Genomic DNA, 18,953 nt, shown 5'->3' with positions numbered 1-18,953 from the left:
GAACTAAGATCCCACATGCCGTGTCGCATGGCCAAAAAAGAAAAAAAAAGACGTAAGGCAGAAACCCCGGATAGAGTAAAAGCCTTAGTTCCCATCCCAGGCCGTGCAGGCAGGGGATTCTGGTTTTCATTTTGCATGACAGAATCTAGGAACCAAGGAAAACTAGATAGAATTTGGATGCTGCTTGACTACGGGTCGCCACCTCTGCAGTATCTAAAACCCTGATTTCTTCTTCACTTTTAATACTGCCCGGTGGCTCAGGGCTCTGAAACAATCTCAAAGCGGTTAAAACACCAACACAAAAAGATAACATTTTGTTTTTTGGGATTTGTAGAATACGCTTTCAGAGGCCAGAAATTGGTTTTATTTGCTCTAAATAACATTTTGTAAGTTTAATGAAACCAGCTTCTATAAACTCTTAGGGGTCTTAATGTACAAGATATTCCAAAATAGTTAAGACATACATACTTCATGTTTAGTAAAACCAAACAGTCTTAAGCTCCACTGTGAAGAAAAAGTTCTCCATTATGAAATTGGAAAGCCGCCTACATATCCTGCCAGGGGACTAGCATCTACCTCTCCATTTGCACCATTGAAGATAATTATGCTAAGGCTGGGACTGGATGTCTCCTCACTGACTTCATTTCTTTACACATCCTTGCTCCTTAACTCTTGTGCTGGGTAAATTAGGCAATGATCTCACCATGTTCTCAGAGCCAATGACGAACAGAGAGGAGCCGGGGGAAGTTCAGGGAAGAACACTTGCCTCTGTACTAGGGACTACTGCCTCCGAGTTAAGCAGGCTTCGTCGCAGACGAAATTGATGCTCCCCAAGTTTAGTTACCTTGTTCAAGGTCACCCAGCTAGCATGTGGTGGAGGCCTTTCAGTCAAAATAGAACACTCTTGGAGTGGCTGATTCACCAAATAAGACACAGCTTTGAGTCTTCTGGGATAGGGAAGGATATATTTAACATTGTGGCATCTTCTGTCTTCACATTCAACAGTTCTAACGTTGGGCAGTGCCGTCCTTCTAGAGAGCATTTAGGAATCTCTGGTACCCGATGCAGGGGTGGGTTGTGCTTCTAGCTGTGAGTGCCTCAGAGGTCAGGGATGCTAAGACATGCTGCAATGCTGAAGACATTTCTACACAGCAAAGTATCATCTGTCCCAAGATGCAAATAGTTTCCTGTTGAATAACACTATAGGCTCCTTGCAAGTTCACAAGGTAGAAGTGGTAAAATTAACTCCCTTTGGCACGAAGTCAGAGTAAGAGATGCAGTGACTCCTCAAAAGGGCAGTATAAATGGTAGAGTGGGCTTTCCCCGTAAGTGGTCTAAGGTGACCAAGAAGTTCAAATCTTCATGTTCACTTTAAGAACACTCGTGAAACCGTCCAGGCCATTAAGGGTATGCACATCCGAAAAGCCACCAAGTATCTGAAGGATGTCACTTTACAGAAGCAATGTGTGCCATTCCGTCATTACAATGGTGGAGTTGGTAGGTGTGCCCAGGCCAAACAGTGGGGATGGATGCAGGGTCAGTGGCCCAAAGAGTGCTGAATTTTTACTGCACATGCTCAAAAATGCAGAGAGTAATGCTGAACTTAGATGCAGATTCTCTGGTCATTGAGCACATCCAGGTGAACAAAGCCCCCAAGGTGCCGCGCAGGATTTACAGAGCTCATGGTTGGTTCAACCCATACATGAGCTCTCCCTGCCACACTGAGATGATCCTTACTGAAAAGGAACAGATTGTTCCTAAACCAGAAGAGGAGGCTGCACAGAAGAAAAAGATATCCCAGAAGAAACAAACATTTACAGTCTGGGAATAAATGCTGCAAAAAAATAAATGCAAAGTTTAAAAAAAAAAAAAAGGTGGAGCACTTAAAAAGTTCAGACTTTGTACAGGGAACAGGCCATGCTGGCTGGACTGTTTTTTTTTTTTTGGTCTGGCCCATGTTGCCAACATACTCACAAGCCCTATGAAATCTCTTATAAGGTCACAGACGGACCAGACTCTACCATTTACTAACTAGGTAACCTGGAACAAGTTACTTAACTTCTTTGAACTTCAGTTTTTTTGTAAAAGAGGGAATAATAATTAACTCGTTAAGACTGTGAGGACTAAACAAGATGTCTGAATGTGCCTGGTGGTGTCTAGACAGCGCTAAGCGTCCTGTTAAGTGATGACGATGACGTTTGTCTCACTGTTAGCACGAAATGACACACTTGGGATATGCTCCTCAGCTAACGGCTTTTGGACAATGATACTCCCAGTAAGGAAGTGTATATCCCGCCAAGACATTCATCTGGCCAAAGTCTTAGATGAAATCTTTTCACCCAGTTGCTACCCCTCTAGATCTCTTGGAACCACCCACCCCCCGCAAAACAAAAGACAAGTTTAATGGAACAAGTGGTTAAATTTCAACTTGAAAAACTGAAAACCTTTAACACACTATATTTGAAAGTTGCACGCTAATACACTTTCATTATTAGTTTAAACACACTACAAAGGTAGTAATGAAAAATAATTTCTTTTCATGGCTAACTATGGAGGAAATAGAGCCCATTAATACTTAAACAACAGTGAAGTACCCAACAGAGAGTAGAGCTGATAATCCAGAAGCTTAACAGGTACACAGGATATGCAACTACCTGGTTATAATTGAAATCAGATTAAACAGACTATTTAGCTACATACCACATATTCCTAGTTATGCACGATAGAGCCAGACAAAGTCACTCTCATCCTCCCTGGAACAGCAAAGGAAAAGTGTTTCGAACGTTCAAGGAGAAGCCATCATATAAGCCCTTCTTGAATTCTCTATACACAATCCTTTCTTCTTGCCAATTCCTCTATTTTTTGTGTGAATTTATTGTGTATTTCCAGAGTTCAGTGGTTGTATACCTGGGGTGGAGAGAGCTGAAAGTAACTGCTACTTGGCCAATAAGTAAGAATTATAGAGTCCAGATACAGTTCACTGGTAGTCTCGCCCACAATGCAACAGCCCTCCATTTAAAAAAAAAATTACTAACAGGATGCTTACTAAGGAGACAGAATTGGAGTACGCCACACTTGAGATCATTTGCTATATCTCAAACTAAAAAAAAAGGGACCTCTGTGGACCAATGCCTAGGATTCAGAAAATGCTTAACTATACAAGATAATTCTTTAAAGGGCAGTTTTTAAATAGGATTTTACTCTTTAGCAAGTGTATAATAAAGAAAAAGTTTATGTTTAGGAATACCCATTAGGGATTTTTTTCCAGAGTTACCTCAACATGAAGGGTACATTCTTTAAATAACCAATAGAAAAGAACTTGCACAATAGAGACATCATGTTTGCTTTCTAAAAATTTCATTGAATCTTGACACAACGGCCTAGCTTTTGGGTAACACAAAGGATGCCAATCTTGAAAGCAAAATGGAAGACATCTTCTGACGAGGAAAATGTTCAGCTCTGAGCTTCCCAATGCAGTTAGCATTCCACGTGAACTCAACAGGAAGAGGTAAAATATTCTCTACTGCAGAGCCCTGAGCATAGCTGTGGTCTACCTCTTCACCTCCTGTTCTCAGGGTTCTTGCTCTGTCAGGCACAGTTTAGCCAGTGCACGGTGAGGCGTGTCTCTCTACTCGAGGGCTTCCAGAATATAGTCCAGCCACCTTGCTCTCTGGGTCACATGTAGTCCTGAAGCATGTACCATGTAACGGAAAGTCAAGTTTCAAGAATTAAAAATGGAGTCAGTCACAATCCGGAGTGCTGTGAGGGAAGCAATAGGGCATTCAAGCAAAAGATTAATAAAAACAATGTCTACAAAGTTCATGGCAGGGCTTGAAGATGAAAATCAAAATTTCAACCATGAAAGGGGTTCACCAACACCCAGGGACTGGGCTGCCTGCTTGAAGTGGGAGCTGACATGGAAATCCAATTCTTTTGAGGATCTATACATGGTAATTAGCAAAATACATGAAAGAACAAAACACATCAATTCCTTTCCTTTGAAAATGGCTCTAAAGAGAGAGTGAGGCTAGAATCCTTCTTCCATGGTCCTGCCTATTCAGCCATCCAGAGCTTGAAGGTCCTGTCATATGAGCAAGTGGCTATGAGCTGCCCGTTGGAAGAAATGTCTAGGCCCATCACTTTGCCTTCGTGGCCGGCCAGAGTCTTCAGTGGCGACCAGCCTGGGTGGGTCCAGATCTTGGCTGTGTTATCATAGGCACCAGTAAGCAAGAAATTCCCATGGATAGCTACAAAAGAAAAGGGGAGTTGCTTCAGGAATTCAAGTACTCAGAAGAGCATAAGAAAATAAAAGACCCCAAATCTGCTAGAACATACTATTTTGAAAAAGAAAGTATCTACATTCAGAAAAACTCAACACTCTGACCTGTATTCCTACTAGACCTCTACGAAAAAGACAACTACAGGTAGACTTAGGGAAACAAATAACATTATTAAGGTCTTTTGGCTCTTTCCCTGATAGACAACCTATTCAGAATAATATTAAGGATTCAGTGCTTGGACCTTCCATGGAAAAAAAAAATGAAGCAAAACATTCATGGAAGTCTTCTTTACTTCCTAGGAACAAGACGCAGGCTGTGTCATAGCTCTGTCTGAAAGTGTGGTGGAGGGAAGGAGATTATAATTTTCTCCTTCAATAGAGGCCAAATTCTCTCCTGTTCCACTTCCAAGTCTCAACACCCGGACTGCATTCCTCAAAAGTGCAATTTGTCTGTCTTGTAATTAGGCCTACAACAGGAGGAAAGCTTACGCTCAAACTTGACACCAGTCACTAAGTTCTGGTGGGCAGGAATGGTATAGACACAACGCCGCTGTCGAAGGTCCCACACTTTGCAGGTGTTGTCACCACTGCCAGTTGCAACGTGGTAGCTGTGGATCAGATGTAGTACTGAAGTTAGAAACAAAGAGTACTTTCTGACCAATAACCCTCTCCACCCCTCACTCAGTGAGCTTATTTACCCATTGGGGGAGAAATTTATTCCATAGATTTCCTTCAGGTGACCTTCTAGGAACATGATGCAACGTCCTGTACGCAGGTCCCAAACTCGACCAAATGCATCCAGTCCCCTGACAAAATAATTTATGAATGAACATTTTGAATACAGTTCTCTGTGGAAGCAAGTATACTTAAGAGGTGAGACTACTGAGCTGCCCCCGCTACGTGGAAGAAGCCTTACCCAGTGCCAGCCAAAGAGCCATCTTGATGGAAGGCAATGTCATACACACCCATGCTGTGGCCTTCCTGATGCAGGATTTCCTCTTGAGCCTCCAAATCCCATAAGCGCCATGAACGGTCATAGCTAAAAAAGTCAAACTAACGATTAACCAGCAGATGTTCAGTTCCTACAATGTATAAAGTGCTATAAACAGCTGTAGCTCAAGTTATGTTTCTGAAACTACTCATACAGCCATATTAACAAACTCTTTTCTGGCATAAACAATGTCTCAACAACTAAGCATATCTGTCTTGGGTGTTAACTGGGAAACCATGGTTCCTATAAACCTACTTCAGTAGCTATTTTATTTTATATTTATTTATTTAAAAACATTTATTTATTGGCTGCGCTGGGTCTTCATTGTTGCACACGGGCTTTCTCTAGCTGCAGCGAGCGGGGGCTACTCTTCGTTGTGGTGCGCGGGCTTCTCATTGTGGTGGCTTCTCTTGTTGTGGAGCACAGGCTTTAGGTGCGAGGCCTTCAGTAGTTGTGGCACGCGGGCTCAGTAGTTGTGGCTCGTGGGCTCTAGAGCGCAGGGTCAGTAGTTGTGGCGCACGGGCTTAGTTGCTCCGCGGCATGTGGGATCTTCCCGGACCAGGGATCAAACTCGTGTCCCCTGCGTTGGCAGGTGGATTCTTAACCAGTGCGCCACCAGGGAAGTCCCTTCAATGGCTGTTTTAAAAACAGAATTCCTTAGAATGGCCCAGCAAAGATTCTGTTGCCTTCTTTCTTCCCTTATTTCACTGTTATGTCCTTCCATTCATTGAGCATTTATTGGGTCCTAAATTGAATGTTAGGCATATAAAAATCAATCACAAACAAATAGATCAATAGAATAGAAAAGAGAGTATAGAAATAGGCCCACATATACATGGTCAAATGATTTTCAATGAGGCCATCAAAGCAATTTCAATAGTGAAAGTCTCCTCCATAAATGATGGTAGAACTGTAATACATATGGAAATAAAGACAAAACAAACAAACAAAAACCCCTCAATAATAAAAATGGGCAAAGCACCTGGACCCTGAACAAAAGAGAATATACAAATAGTCAATAAGCATATGACAAACTACTCAACACCAACAGTCATCAGAGTAAAAAAAATTGAAACCATGAGATTTTACTACATATTTGCTAAACTTAGCAAAATGATAAAATTGATTAATGACAAATGTTGGCAAGAATGTGAAAAAAACCAGAATTCCAGAATTCTGGGAATGTAAAATGGCACCAACACTATGGAAAACCACTTGGAAGTTTAAAAAAAGTTACATATACATCTACCCTATAACCTTGCAATTACATTCCTAGGTATTTATTCAAGACAAAGGAAAGAAAAACACATCCACTAAAAGCATTGTACAAGAGTATTTATAGCAGCTTTATTCTGACTAGCCAAAAGCTGGAAACAGCCGAAGTGTCCATCAGTAGCAGAATGAATAAACAAACTGTGGCAGAGTTACACAACTGAATACTTCTCAGCAATAAGAAGGAATTACTGATACATGCAACGACATGAATGAATCTTAAAAATGTTATGCTGAGTAAAAGAAGCCAAACAAAAAGAAGCCATATGAACAAAAATGAGTTCATAAACTATGAATAGATAGAATTAATTTATGGTGACAGAAATCAGGCCAGTGATTGCTCTGGAACAGGGAGTTGACTGGGAAAGGGCATAAGGGAACTTTCTGGGGTGATGCAAATGTTCTCTCTATTGACTAGTCTATGGCTATGAGCATAACTGATACCGTCTCGGGCCTGTACAGTTCTTCCTGTCCTTCTGCTGACCCTACCCAGAACTATACTGTGTGGTAAGTCACTTTCCAATAGTCAAGGGCTTTGTAGTTAATAGATATTGTTTAATAATCATTAGGATCAGGTGGCCTCTATGCTCTGTCAGTCCTCCAACAATGATGAAGACCTTTGCTGATATATTCCCAGCACCCACCCATTCTTCACTTAGGAATGTACTTCCTGTTTCCAAACACGTACCCCCATACCTTAGGTTAACTATAAAATTGCCTCAATGGTCTCTTGGGGGTGCAGAGTGCAGCTGTGAATGCTTCTGGATTGCTGCCTGCCAGATCCCACCCTGTGAGTAAGTGACCCTATAATAAACGGATCCATTGGCTATATGGAGCTGCTGGCCGTGTTTTTCAATCTCAAGATGCCTTCTCAGTTTGGTGGGCACCTTCTGTTCCCTTGGACCTCCAACAACAGGGATGTGGGCCACATGAGTCTATACATTTGTCAAGACTGACTGAATTACACACTTAAATCCATTCCATTGCATGTAAATTGTATCTCAAAAAATTCTTTAACAGATTCTGGCCTCATTGAATTTGTAGAACCAGAAAAGGAGACTGATTTGTAAGCAGAGAAATTACACTGTATAGCAAAAAAAAAAACAAACCAAAACACCTCTAGTATTGGCCAAGAAAGGGAAGAAAGAGGGAAGAACTCTAGTTTTCTGGGAGTCAGTGACTCTGAAATTTCAGATTAACTGCAATTTAAAACCAAATATGCTTAGCCCTAACTATGTCATATATTCTTTTCTGATTCTGATTTATTGAAGTCCAAGAAAATCTCTTGAAGATCTCTGCTCTAAAAACTTACTTGGCAGTTTAGCCATAAAAGGTTAACAAGATGCCACAGGCCTGTATGGATAGAACAATAAGAGGATGGCTTACCAGGTGGTACCTAAGAAACGTCCTGATGGATGCCACATTACACGGGCCACACGCACTGTATGGCCTTCAATATCTGCCACTGGTTCATCACTGAAAAGGAATCAAATGTATGTAAGTAAACTATTTTACAGTCCTGTAAATACTCATTGAATTTATTAACTGTTGAGCACATATACACCCAATTCTGCATGGTTTGACAGGCCAAATTGTAACTAAACCTGTAATTTGTTAAACTTTTAGGGCTAATGATAATTTAACTCACTTCCCAAGGTTATTATAAAAGCTTTGGGACTATTTCATGTGCCCACGGGGCAAAACTGCTCTTCAATACACACTATTTCAATTCACTATGTTAATAAACTCTTAATGCTGTATCATTTGCTTAGAGAAAATTAAAGATATTTCAGCCTGACAAGCAAAATAAGCTCTCTGCACCAAAGGAGCATTGAGATTCTAGAAAGAAAACATACTTCGATATAGATGCAAGGCTATATCAAAAAGTTTTGGTGCAAGTGGATTACAGAAAAATTTATCTCAAACTTCAGCTTGTCCAAGGATCCACATGAAGAAAGGAACTCCCAAACAGAGGCTTAGTTTCCTTTTGGTGGCCATTAAATTCTACTACCAGCAACGACAGAAAGAAGGTCTGAACACCAGCAAGAGGAAATAAACATGAACCCTAAAGAGGGCAATTAAAAAGGGAACTTTGTCAATGGGCATACACAGAACTAACGAAAGCCCTAAGGGAACAAATATTGCTATGTATTACCAAAGCCAATTAAAACTTGCTGTGCTCACAGGTAAGATCTTGTCTGGCAAAGAGTGGAGACACTAATTAGCTCCTCACAAAATCCTGGAACAAAAGCCTCATGTGCTTTCCCAAAGAAAGAAAACTAAGCAACCGAATTCAGATGTCTTTTAGGCAAACAAAGTGCTTCCAAAAATTTCTTGGAAAACAATAATCACAAACACATTAAAAAAAAAAAAACTGTTGTAATTGGAAAATGTAGTCTAGGTAAAGGACGATGCTATTGGGAGTAGACATCACTTCCTTGGCAATACTGCCAGACAGAACCTCCTTCCTCTCCCCTGTGGTTGTTTGCTAAGAACCAATGCGCTGTCTAGACTATTATTTTTAGTCAAACTACCAAATAGTGCATTTCTCCAATGTCAATCTATTGCATGGGAGATATAATGGATCCTTCCAGAATAGCTGGAGCCAGGAAACAGTGGCTACTGTTGGAGGCAAAAATCAAGGTGCAAAGTTAACAAAGAAGGAAACCTGACACAACTCCTCTGGTGAGAAAAGGTCTAAGAAAAAAATCCTCCATTCTATTTTCACACAAGTTACCTTGACTCGGAGCATCTCTGGGGTTAAATGCTACATTTTTTAAGTCTCAAGGGCCAAGCAATCAACTATTTACTTTAGCGATTGCAGTGTGGACAGAGGGTAATATTCACCTGTCAAGGCTCCAAAGCTTCACAGAACCATCAGCAGCACAAGAGGCCAGATTGACATCTTTTTGGTCCAAGGAGACAGTGGATTTTGGATGGAATACAATTGCTCCCACGTTTGTGTTATGGCCTGAAGGAGTGTAAGAGATGAAAATTAAAGGGGTCCTGCTCCCTTATAACTTAAGTGTAAATACATCCATGACAAATATTATATATACACATATCAGAGGACATGTGGACCTAGAGAGTATTAAAGTAGCTATTCAACTACTAAAAAATTGAACTACTTTAACTTAAATTAATATATAAATTGCATTAAAAAAAGCTAAACACACAAAAAAATGTTTCTTGGTTTAGAGATTGTAAATGCCAGAGTGGGGCTGGACATGAGAGAAAAGTGGTAAGCGTATGAAGTCATTATCATCCAGCCCTGCAGTCAGAGAAAACCAAGTCAAATCAAATCAAGAATTAATCTGTGTGTACTGGGTCTGAGTGTCAGGCAGATTTTTAGAGTTGTTTTGCTTGAGAGTTCACAGCGAGAAAAAGACTGAGATTTAGACAAGATTCTGACTCACCTCGAAGAGTATGGAGGAGGTTGCAATCAGGAACAGACCAGAGCTTGCAAAGCCCACTCCTAACAAACACAAAGGAAAGCATCTCAGCCAGGGTTGGTCTGGGAAGGAAAAGGTACCTTGGTAACATTACTAAAGGACAATCTCTCTCACCACCCCCCTCCCAAAATGTTACAGTGGCAGACACAAAAAGAAACGGAAAAGGCTTATCGTTTGAAGGGTTAGAGAAGAAAGCTATATCCAGGTCTCATGCAAACAGAGGCCTCTACTGGACTGTAAATATTATAGCACAAGTTGCTCTTCTCCTTAACTTTTGGATCAATTTCTGAGGGAAGGTAGGACAAATTAAACTATCTAACATTAATATTAATAATGATACTATCTTCTTAAATACGAATAGTATTTTGCTGCTTACTAAGTACTTTAATTTTTTTTTTTTTGGCAGCACTGTGAAGCATGCAGGATCTTACTTCCCCAACCAGGGATCGAACCCATGCCCCCTGAAGTGGAAGCACGGACTCTTAACCACTGGACTGCCAGGGAAGTCCCCAAGGTACTTAAATTTTTAAAAAAATGTTTTACTTTGGAAAATTTCCAACAAATTACTTTCATATCTATCATCAAATGATCCTTATAACAGACCTGTGAGGTACATATAAGGCAGGAATGATCATTTCCACTTTATTATTTTTTTTCTTATTTTATTTTTATTTTATTTTTGTAATTATTTTTTTTAATTGCAGTATAGTTGATTTACAACGTTGTGTTAGTTTCTGTTGTACAGCAAAGTGAGTCAGTTATACACATACTCATTTCTACTTTATAATGAAGGTAACTGAGGCTTGGAGAGGTGGAGGGATCTGTGTAGGTCCCTGGCTTTCTCCTGAACCACAGTCTCAATTTCTGCCTAGTCAAGTAGTTCTTGTGCATACAATACAAGCGAGTTTCCCCTCACTAGATGACAATGTTCCTCAAGAACAACTAAGTAACTAAATAGAACAAAACAACAAAGTTATCACATCCTAAGAGTTTTCTGCATATGTGGTGAGTAGAAACAAAATGAAGATAAAAACAATAATTCAAGTTTACTGAGTCCTTACCACATACTAGGCACTATCAAGGCAAAATGTTTACAAACATTACCTCACCTTACTTTACAGATGACAAAAGTGAAGCTTACAGAGATTAAGTATCTTGCCTAGGTCACATAACCAAAAAAGAAAAGTTATATCAAGGTGTGTATACTAGTCTATAAGCTCACTATCTGATCCAAAATGATGCTAATGCCAAGAATATGACTGACATGTCACGGGTCTCTGGGGTACCTTGTGAACAGTAAGAACTGCTAATTGAAGGCTATATAGTAAACTACAGTGGGTAACTACTAGCATCTCTAGTTTGGTGTGATCATGAGAAGCAGAGGCAAATGGTATTGAAATGGCCTTCTAAGACAAATACTGATTTTTTCCCCTGAACCCCATTTAGAAAAAAATGTCACTGTAAAATGGGACTTACCAACAAGCTGTGGCCAGCATTTTGGAATTGGGACTAAAGTGACAGTAGGAGATAGGCCGATCATCCCCAATCTGACTGCAGAAATTATTCAAAGACTTAAAAAAAGACAAACAAGGGATCATTAACAGGCTAACCCAAGACTTTCTTGGCTTTTCCACCATAAAAACAAAAACAAAAACCATTACAGTTTTAACCCTCCCCAAGAATCTTCTACCACCTTTTTGTTGTTGCTGTTAGGAGACACTTTTACAAATGAATGAAGTCAAGGCTTATCTGGAACTCCAGCATGCTGTCTTCTACAGTCTTAGTAACACTAGCTTCTATGTCAGCTAAATACAAACAGGAAGGCCATGGCGAGATCTAAAGTACAGTCTCACATATTAAAAGGGAGAATTAAAGAGTAGACCCATAGGCCTCTGCCTAGTACAAAGCACAGTAGGTTCCCTGCCACCTTAACTGATGGTTCCTCCCAAATAGCAACAGTGTAAGCAGAGAGGAATAAGTATAGCTGCCTTTACTTGCTAGAGGTGGGCCAAAGTAGAGCATCTATTAAATATTTAAGAATCTTTAAGATATTAGACAATTATATATATGAGAGCATCTTATATATATAAGATGAGAGCATCTTACCCGGAGAGATTTGTGCAGTTCTTGCATCTGGGAGGTTCTCGTTGTCTCAGGAATCTCTTTATGAAGACGGGCCTCTTCCAAGCGTTTCATTGCCCTGTGACACAGAAATAACATTATTAACCCTGAGCAAATGGGTTGGAAACAAAGGTCCATACAAGTCTCTTTACCACTCAATTTCAATTAATAACCAGAGTCATTATAAAGCACCTCCTCAGTCCTTGAGAGGAAATAAGAAAAAGTATGTTTCTTCCTCCTTCTCGAGGCTCTCCTTACCTGGGCAGTGAGTAATTAGCAATCCACAGTCTAGCAACCTTCAGGCTGTTTGGTCCTTCATGGTACCAGGTTTGCTGATACTGAAAGTTAAATTAAGAGCAGAAATGTCAAGTCTGAAGCATTCTTGCCCCTTTCATAGCTGTCAATTCCCTATTGTTAACTGCCCAGAAAAAAGATGAATTAGTTCAGTAATAGGATGAAATCAGGTATATGTGCTTTCTCTTGTGTTTCTTTCTATGAACTCTTATTGGATAGTTTCTGGTTACTTGTTAAAAGTGACACCAGGAATGCTATGGTTCTTTCCTGAATGGGGAACTCACTTATCTCCATTTATACCTACAAAGGAACCACGAACTATTGCCAACAACTATTCCGGAACAGTAGAGTCTCCAACTCCCCCTGTTCCCCATCCCACAGAAAACAGAAAATGAAAGAACTACCCCCTTGTTTCCTGCATGTTTATACTATGAAGCCAAAGACACATTTTACCTCTTCTTTGGACTTCTTTGATTTCTCATCATCTTTTCTGGTCTTTTTTAAGGCATCAGTACCGACCACTGAAAGGATATTTCTTAACCTGTAACAAAAAAGATCAGAATTTAAACAGAGTTAAGACTGTGAAAAGTATACCTAAGAAGGCAGCAAGCCTGCCCTACTCTCTCACCATTCAAATCCCAAGCAACCTTCTTTAAGGGCCAAGTTGTGATGCCTAAACTTCCAGTGTGATTTCTCTCACTCAGTAGTCTTTATCTGAAGATTCCCTAAATTGAACTAAAAGCAATTACCCTGTTAAACTTAGAGTCAACTAGCCCCAACACTGCTACCACTCGGGCTGTGGATACAGACAACCTTCACTCAATGCCACAATGTACTGGATACTGCTCAGGTGCTAAGTATAAAAAATGACCAAGAAACAGTCCTTGATTTCAAGTAGCATAGTGAGGGGTGAGGCAGTGGGGGGTGGACAGGACATACAGAGAGTATCGGGGAACTAGAGTACATTCCATTAAGTATTATGACAGTGGTAAGTGCATGGTGCTAAGGGAATCATAAAAGGAGTAAACAACCTAGGCTTGGAGGGAATCAGGGAAGGCTTCATGGAGAAGATGCTACCTGAACTGAGTCCTCAAGTAACCAAGTCAATGGGTCAAGAATGGGAAAGGACAGTTGAAGCAGAGGGTTCAACAAATGTAAAGGTCTGGAGGCAAGAAAAGCATGTTGAACTTGGAATCACAACAATTCAATATGGCTGGAGCACAGAGTACTGGGAAAGGGTTGGTGAGAGATAAGGCTGCAAATCTAAGCAGGGGCCAGGTCACAAAGAGCTCCTAATGCCATGGTAAGGAGGGTTGACATTTGAGAAAGACCCCTGGAAAAGTATGGAGAATGGACTGAAGAGGGAAGAACAAAGGCATACTATTGTATCCCCTGAGTCTTATGGACTGAATCAAGACAGTGGCAGTGGGGACTCAAGACATTCATTTAAGGGACACAATAAGACAGACTTTGCTGGTGGAGAAGACAAACAATAAACAGTAGAAGTAAACCTCTGAAAGGCTATTAAGAAAGTATGTTACTTTCTTAATAATGGCAGGACTTACTTTACAAGGGGTCAGGTGTTAGGAAAGGCTTTTTTGAGGAGGTGGCATTTATGCTGAAACCAAAAGAATAAAAAAGCTCTAAAAGGCAAGAGAGGGGGACAAAAAGAGAAAAATTCAGTGGATAGACAGCAAAAGAGCTTGAGTATCCCAGGAGGACCATTATGGCTGCTAAGTCTAGTAAACTGGGGAAGAGTGGCACAAGGCAAGGATGAAGAGCATGATTAGGAGCTTTGTACTCTAAGTTTAATAAGAAGACTCTGTAGGGGGCTTCCCTGGTGGCGCAGTGGTTGGGAGTCCGCCTGCTAATGTGGGGGACACGGATTCAAGCCCGGGAGGATACCACGTGCTGCGGAGCAACTGGGCCTGTGCACCACAACTACTGAGCCTGTGTGCCACAGCTGCTGAGGCCTGCGAGCCTGGAGCCCGTGCTCCGCAGCGGGAGGCCACCGCGATGAGGGGCCCGTGCGCTGCGATGAAGAGTCGTCCCCGCTTGCCGCAACTAGAGAAAGCCCGCACACAGCAATGATAGATCCAACACGGCGAAAAATAAAATAAATAAAAATAAATTAATTAATTAAAAAAAAAAAGAAGACTGTAGGATTTTAAGCAAACAATTAACACAACACATTTGGGGTTATTACAACAGTCTAAATGTGAAAGCAATGGAGGTAGAGAAAAGAGGAAACACTGGAGGTACATTTCAGAAGTAGAAGAGACAAGATTTTGCTGATGGGTTACACAGAAGGTGAGCAGGTTTTCAACTGAAAACTGTGTGAATGGTACTGTTATTTGCAAGGAGAACTGGAAAATAGATGAGTTCAATTTAGACATGTCAAATTTGAGTACCTATAGAATATCTAGGTTACAGAGACCTGGGAGTCATCAGAATATATATACAGAGTAAACCATGACATGAGAATGGATTTGATCACTCAGGGTTAGTGCAGGATAAGGGCAAAAAACAGCACTTTAAAACAGGAAAAAAAGAGGCTTAGAAGAATTAGCTAGAGAAACAGGAGGAAAACCAGGATGATTTGGTCTTCTGAGAGCCAAGGAAACGGAGTGTTTGAAGGAGGGAATAGGTGGCAGTGTACTAGGGCTATTCTTGATAACGATGAGTTGATGACCTTAATTAAGAGCAATTTCAATGTGGTAGTGGTCGATCAGTTTGCAGTAGGTTGAAGAGTAAATGAGCGGTAAGGGCTTTAAGAGAGTAAATGTAATGAGTGAGGAATAGCTGAGCCCCAAGTCCTAAAGAAGCAGGTACGCAGGCCAGGTCTGCATAACTGCATAGGACTAGCCTGTCACTAAGAGATTTTGTAACTTCAAAATCACAAGAGGAGCATTATATGAGGACAGTGCCTTTTTGCAGTAACACCCAAAAAACACTTATCATTATGTCTTATGTTAATGACAAAGAATGCGTTTGTTGTTTAAATTTTCAGAGTTCAGTGACAAATGTTTACCCAACTCACAACTCCATAATGAGGAGAGGAAGGGAGGGAATGTGTTAACATCTTCTTCATAGTTTATAAAGAAAAATTAGTAGTGGAGTAAAAACTGGCCTAAGACTTAAATTATGGGCTAAAACATATTAATGCAACCTAATAAGATATTCTATCAACATTATCTGAGACATTCTATTAAAGTTTTAGCTACAAATTCCAACTGAACTGGAACCCTGTGATTAAAAAAGAAGAGAGTAGATACTTAGAAAGGGCACCTTTCTCTTCTTTCAGCAGGACCCTCTCCAAAAAGTGTGATGGGTTCCCCCAAGGCCCTAAGGCAAGCCTTGACCTCTGAGTCATCTGTGGAAACATTGATTTGCCGGGCTCGCTTCCTCCTCTCAAACTCAGCTAACACCTCGGCCTGTCGCTCACTGATGTGGTCTTCAATTTCAAACACTTCTCCTGTAAAAAGAACCGGCAACATCAGCATAATCACCAGATCTTCCTCAAGTAGGGAGAAAGAAATAATTTCATTTTTTTTCTTTTTAATTTAATTTATTTTTGGCTGTGTTGGGTCTTTGTTGCTGTGCACGGGCTTCTCATCACAGTGGCTTCTCTTGTTGCGGAGCATGGGCTCTAGGCGTGTGGGCTTCAGTAGTTGCATCAGGCAGGCTCAGTAGCTGCAGCATGCGGACTCTAGAGCACAGGCTGAGCAGCTGTGGTGCACGGGCTTAGTTGCTCCGAGGCATGTGGGATCTTCCCGGACCAGGGATCGAACCCGTGTCCCCTGCATTGGCAGGCGGATTCTTAACCACTGCACCACCAGGGAAGTCCAGAAATAATTTCTTACATTTGGAGTCTATATGCCTCTAGGGAAAGTTAACTGTTTAATCTACTACAAACTGTACAGTTTCTCAGTTTATTAAAGTATGCCAGGGTTTCCCTGGTGGCTCAGTGGTTAAGAATCCACCTGCCAGGTGGATTAAAGTATGCCAGGACCTCCTTGGTGGCATGGTGGTTAAGAATCTGCCTGCCAATGCAGGGGACACGGGTTCGATCCCTGGTCCGGGAAGATCCCACAGGCCTCGGAGCAACTAAGCTCACGAGCCACAACTACTGAGCCTGCACTCTAGAGCCCGCGAGCCACAACTACTGAACCCATGCACCTAGAGTCCATGCTCTGCAACGAGAAGCCACCACAATGAGAAGCCCGCACACCACAACGAAGAGTAGCTCCCACTCCCCGCAACTAGAGAAAGTCTGCATGCAGCAAAGAAGACCCAAACAGCCAAAAAATAATTAATTAATTAAAAATAAATAAAGTATGCAAAACACAGAAAACTAAACGAGGTTTTAAAAGGCAGGAAAATAGTTGAAGCCATCTTGTTTCATTTGGCAAATTTACATAAACACATAGCTTGCATGAGACAATAAGAGTATGGAGCATCTTTAACAAATAAGTTATGTAGGCTTTCTATCCATGATAAAATAGAAACATTATTTTAACAATTGCCAAAGCTACTCTCTGAAATAGTCTCAGTATAGGGACACTAACTGGAAATAATTACCATGAAAATGATATTCTTTGACTGTAAGGTTTTTTGGATAATCTATCAGCTAGTTTTAAAACTCACACCAAATACAAGCATTTCGATGAAAAAGGAAAAGTATAGTAGTGATGCAGTTATGTTTAAAATAACATAAAAGGTTTAAAAAGTCACTACAGTGCATGTGTATAGAAAAGAAAATGTATGGGAGGATCCATGAGAAACTTGACAGAAGTCCTATCTGCAGAGAACTCTTTTTACACCCTTCTGTACTCTCTGAATTTCTCATGACAAACATAAATAATTTTATTTCAAAAATATAGTGGACCACTAGTTACTGACACGAAAAAATATCCTCAACAGTATACAGAATGACAAATGCAGGTTACAAAACAATTTGCTTATCATGGTTTCATTTATGGGAAAAAACTTGTATTTTGATTTCTTTCAAAATAAAAATGGCTACTACTTTTATAATCTAAAAGAGGTATTTCATTTTGGGTGAAAAATAATTGGAAAACTAAAAAAGCAAGAATATTATAAACCACAGTAGCTCCAAACCAATGCCACAACTATGCTAGATCTCCAGAAGACAAATGGAATCAACTTGAATCCAAATACACAATGAATAAATTCCTAGTAAAATTACTAACAATTCATAGAAGAAAAATTGTATAAAAGGTTTTAAGAAAAAGGTTCTCCAGATGATACTAAGTGGAGTGGGCAGAGTATGGCCTTAAGATAGATGCAAGTTTAATATTTGAAAGTTTTTGACACTAAACTAGTGATATCTAAGTTTAGGAAGGTAATCATGACAGATAATTTGAGCACCAAAGGTAAAGACGGACTCACAGTTTGCATCTTACCAGAGGTTATGTTAATGTTCCCTGCTTCAATTCCTGCTTTAAGTCCTTCTTTTCCCAAAATCCCAGATTCTCCTTTGGCCAGGCGCTCCCTCTCCTTCTCTTCCAAACTTCCATAATAGATGTGTGGTTTCTTCACAACAGGAGCGACTAAGTCATCAGATGCCTTAGTTTTGGTTGCCTGCTAAATCAAAGACCTGGATTAACCTAAAACTTAATCTTAAGCAATTTACTAGACCTCCCAGAAGGATGACGCTTATCCAGAGCTTCAATCCTATTTCTTCTCTAAAGAAAACACAAATTGGACACCAGTTAAGATGTGTCTTCCCTGATTTGGACGTGGTCTGGGGGTGATTCCAGTCTCTCGGTCACTTAACTTTTGCAGATAGGAAGAGACAGATTAAAACTAGTGAATTTCTCTTGGTGATTTTTCTATCAAAGGCGTGCTTTGGAACATGTTTACTTCATTCAGTTCCAAGTGCAATCTCTTCCTGGGTTTTACGAAACTTCCAGGGTTTCTGCTCATCACAGGCGATATCAAGGATAACTGAAATAACCAACGCGATGGTAAGGGGGACAAGTTACAAAGTTACTGTCTATACATTTCAAACGTTTTCAGACGTGGGGCAGTAGATAGGAAGTTAGGAGGCCTCATTACAATTAAGAGGTCTGACATTGTCATAAATCTTGGCCAAGACACTACTCCCTTCCAGAACTCCGTTTCTGAACCAGACGGAGAAGGTATTTACATTTTGGGGTTGTAGCGAGAGCTGAAAATGAGCTAAAATACGAAAGCACTCAGGGATCATGAAAACGCTGCTCCGCTCTCTAAGACCAGACCGAGTCTGAGGAGATCTTTCCTCCTCAGCCCTCCACCGCCGCAGCCTGTTCCCGAACGGCCCTGTTCCGCAGGGACCCCCAACCCTCCGCGCTCCCTGCCAGAGTGAGCTGAGACCTGTACCGCGGAGGAAGCTCGTGAGGAGGCCATGCTGGGCTCCGGAGCCGCGAAGCCCCACCGAAAGCCGAGCTCTACGTTTCAGACCATCCACCGCGCGCCCAGCAAGGCGGAATTACGACACCTACCGGAAGTGGGCCGCGGGCGGACGCAGCGTCCTGGGCGG

The 18,953-nt window shown here is 41.0% G+C and overlaps 1 protein-coding gene and 1 pseudogene across 5 annotated transcripts; one reads left to right on the top strand and one right to left on the bottom strand.

The window, feature by feature from the left end:
• Positions 1-1,343: 1,343 nt before the first annotated feature.
• LOC101289889 (60S ribosomal protein L17-like) lies at positions 1,344-1,831 on the top strand (annotated as a pseudogene).
• Positions 1,832-3,340: 1,509 nt separating this feature from the next.
• PRPF4 (pre-mRNA processing factor 4) lies at positions 3,341-18,949 on the bottom strand. 5 transcript variants are annotated; one of them, XM_004269321.3, is made up of 14 exons: positions 18,794-18,949; positions 17,836-18,013; positions 15,698-15,884; positions 12,863-12,950; positions 12,374-12,453; positions 12,101-12,194; positions 11,471-11,565; positions 9,959-10,017; positions 9,390-9,513; positions 7,929-8,018; positions 5,196-5,318; positions 4,978-5,085; positions 4,769-4,887; positions 3,341-4,247 (listed from the first exon to the last, which is right to left on the bottom strand). In XM_004269321.3, exons 1-14 carry the CDS (start codon positions 18,818-18,820, stop codon positions 4,054-4,056), a joined length of 1,566 nt encoding a protein of 521 aa, XP_004269369.1. In that variant the 5' UTR covers positions 18,821-18,949; the 3' UTR covers positions 3,341-4,053. The 5 variants fall into 5 exon arrangements, with proteins under 5 accessions (XP_004269369.1, XP_033283301.1, XP_012388263.1 ...); XM_033427410.2 differs by having other exon boundaries at positions 18,788-18,916; XM_012532809.3 differs by having other exon boundaries at positions 17,836-18,016; positions 18,794-18,913.
• Between the last annotated feature and the right edge of the window lie 4 nt (positions 18,950-18,953).

Source organism: Orcinus orca, chromosome 6, assembly GCF_937001465.1.
Source record: "Orcinus orca chromosome 6, mOrcOrc1.1, whole genome shotgun sequence".
NCBI lineage: Eukaryota > Metazoa > Chordata > Mammalia > Artiodactyla > Delphinidae > Orcinus > Orcinus orca.
This window is presented reverse-complemented; position numbering and strand designations above follow the sequence as displayed.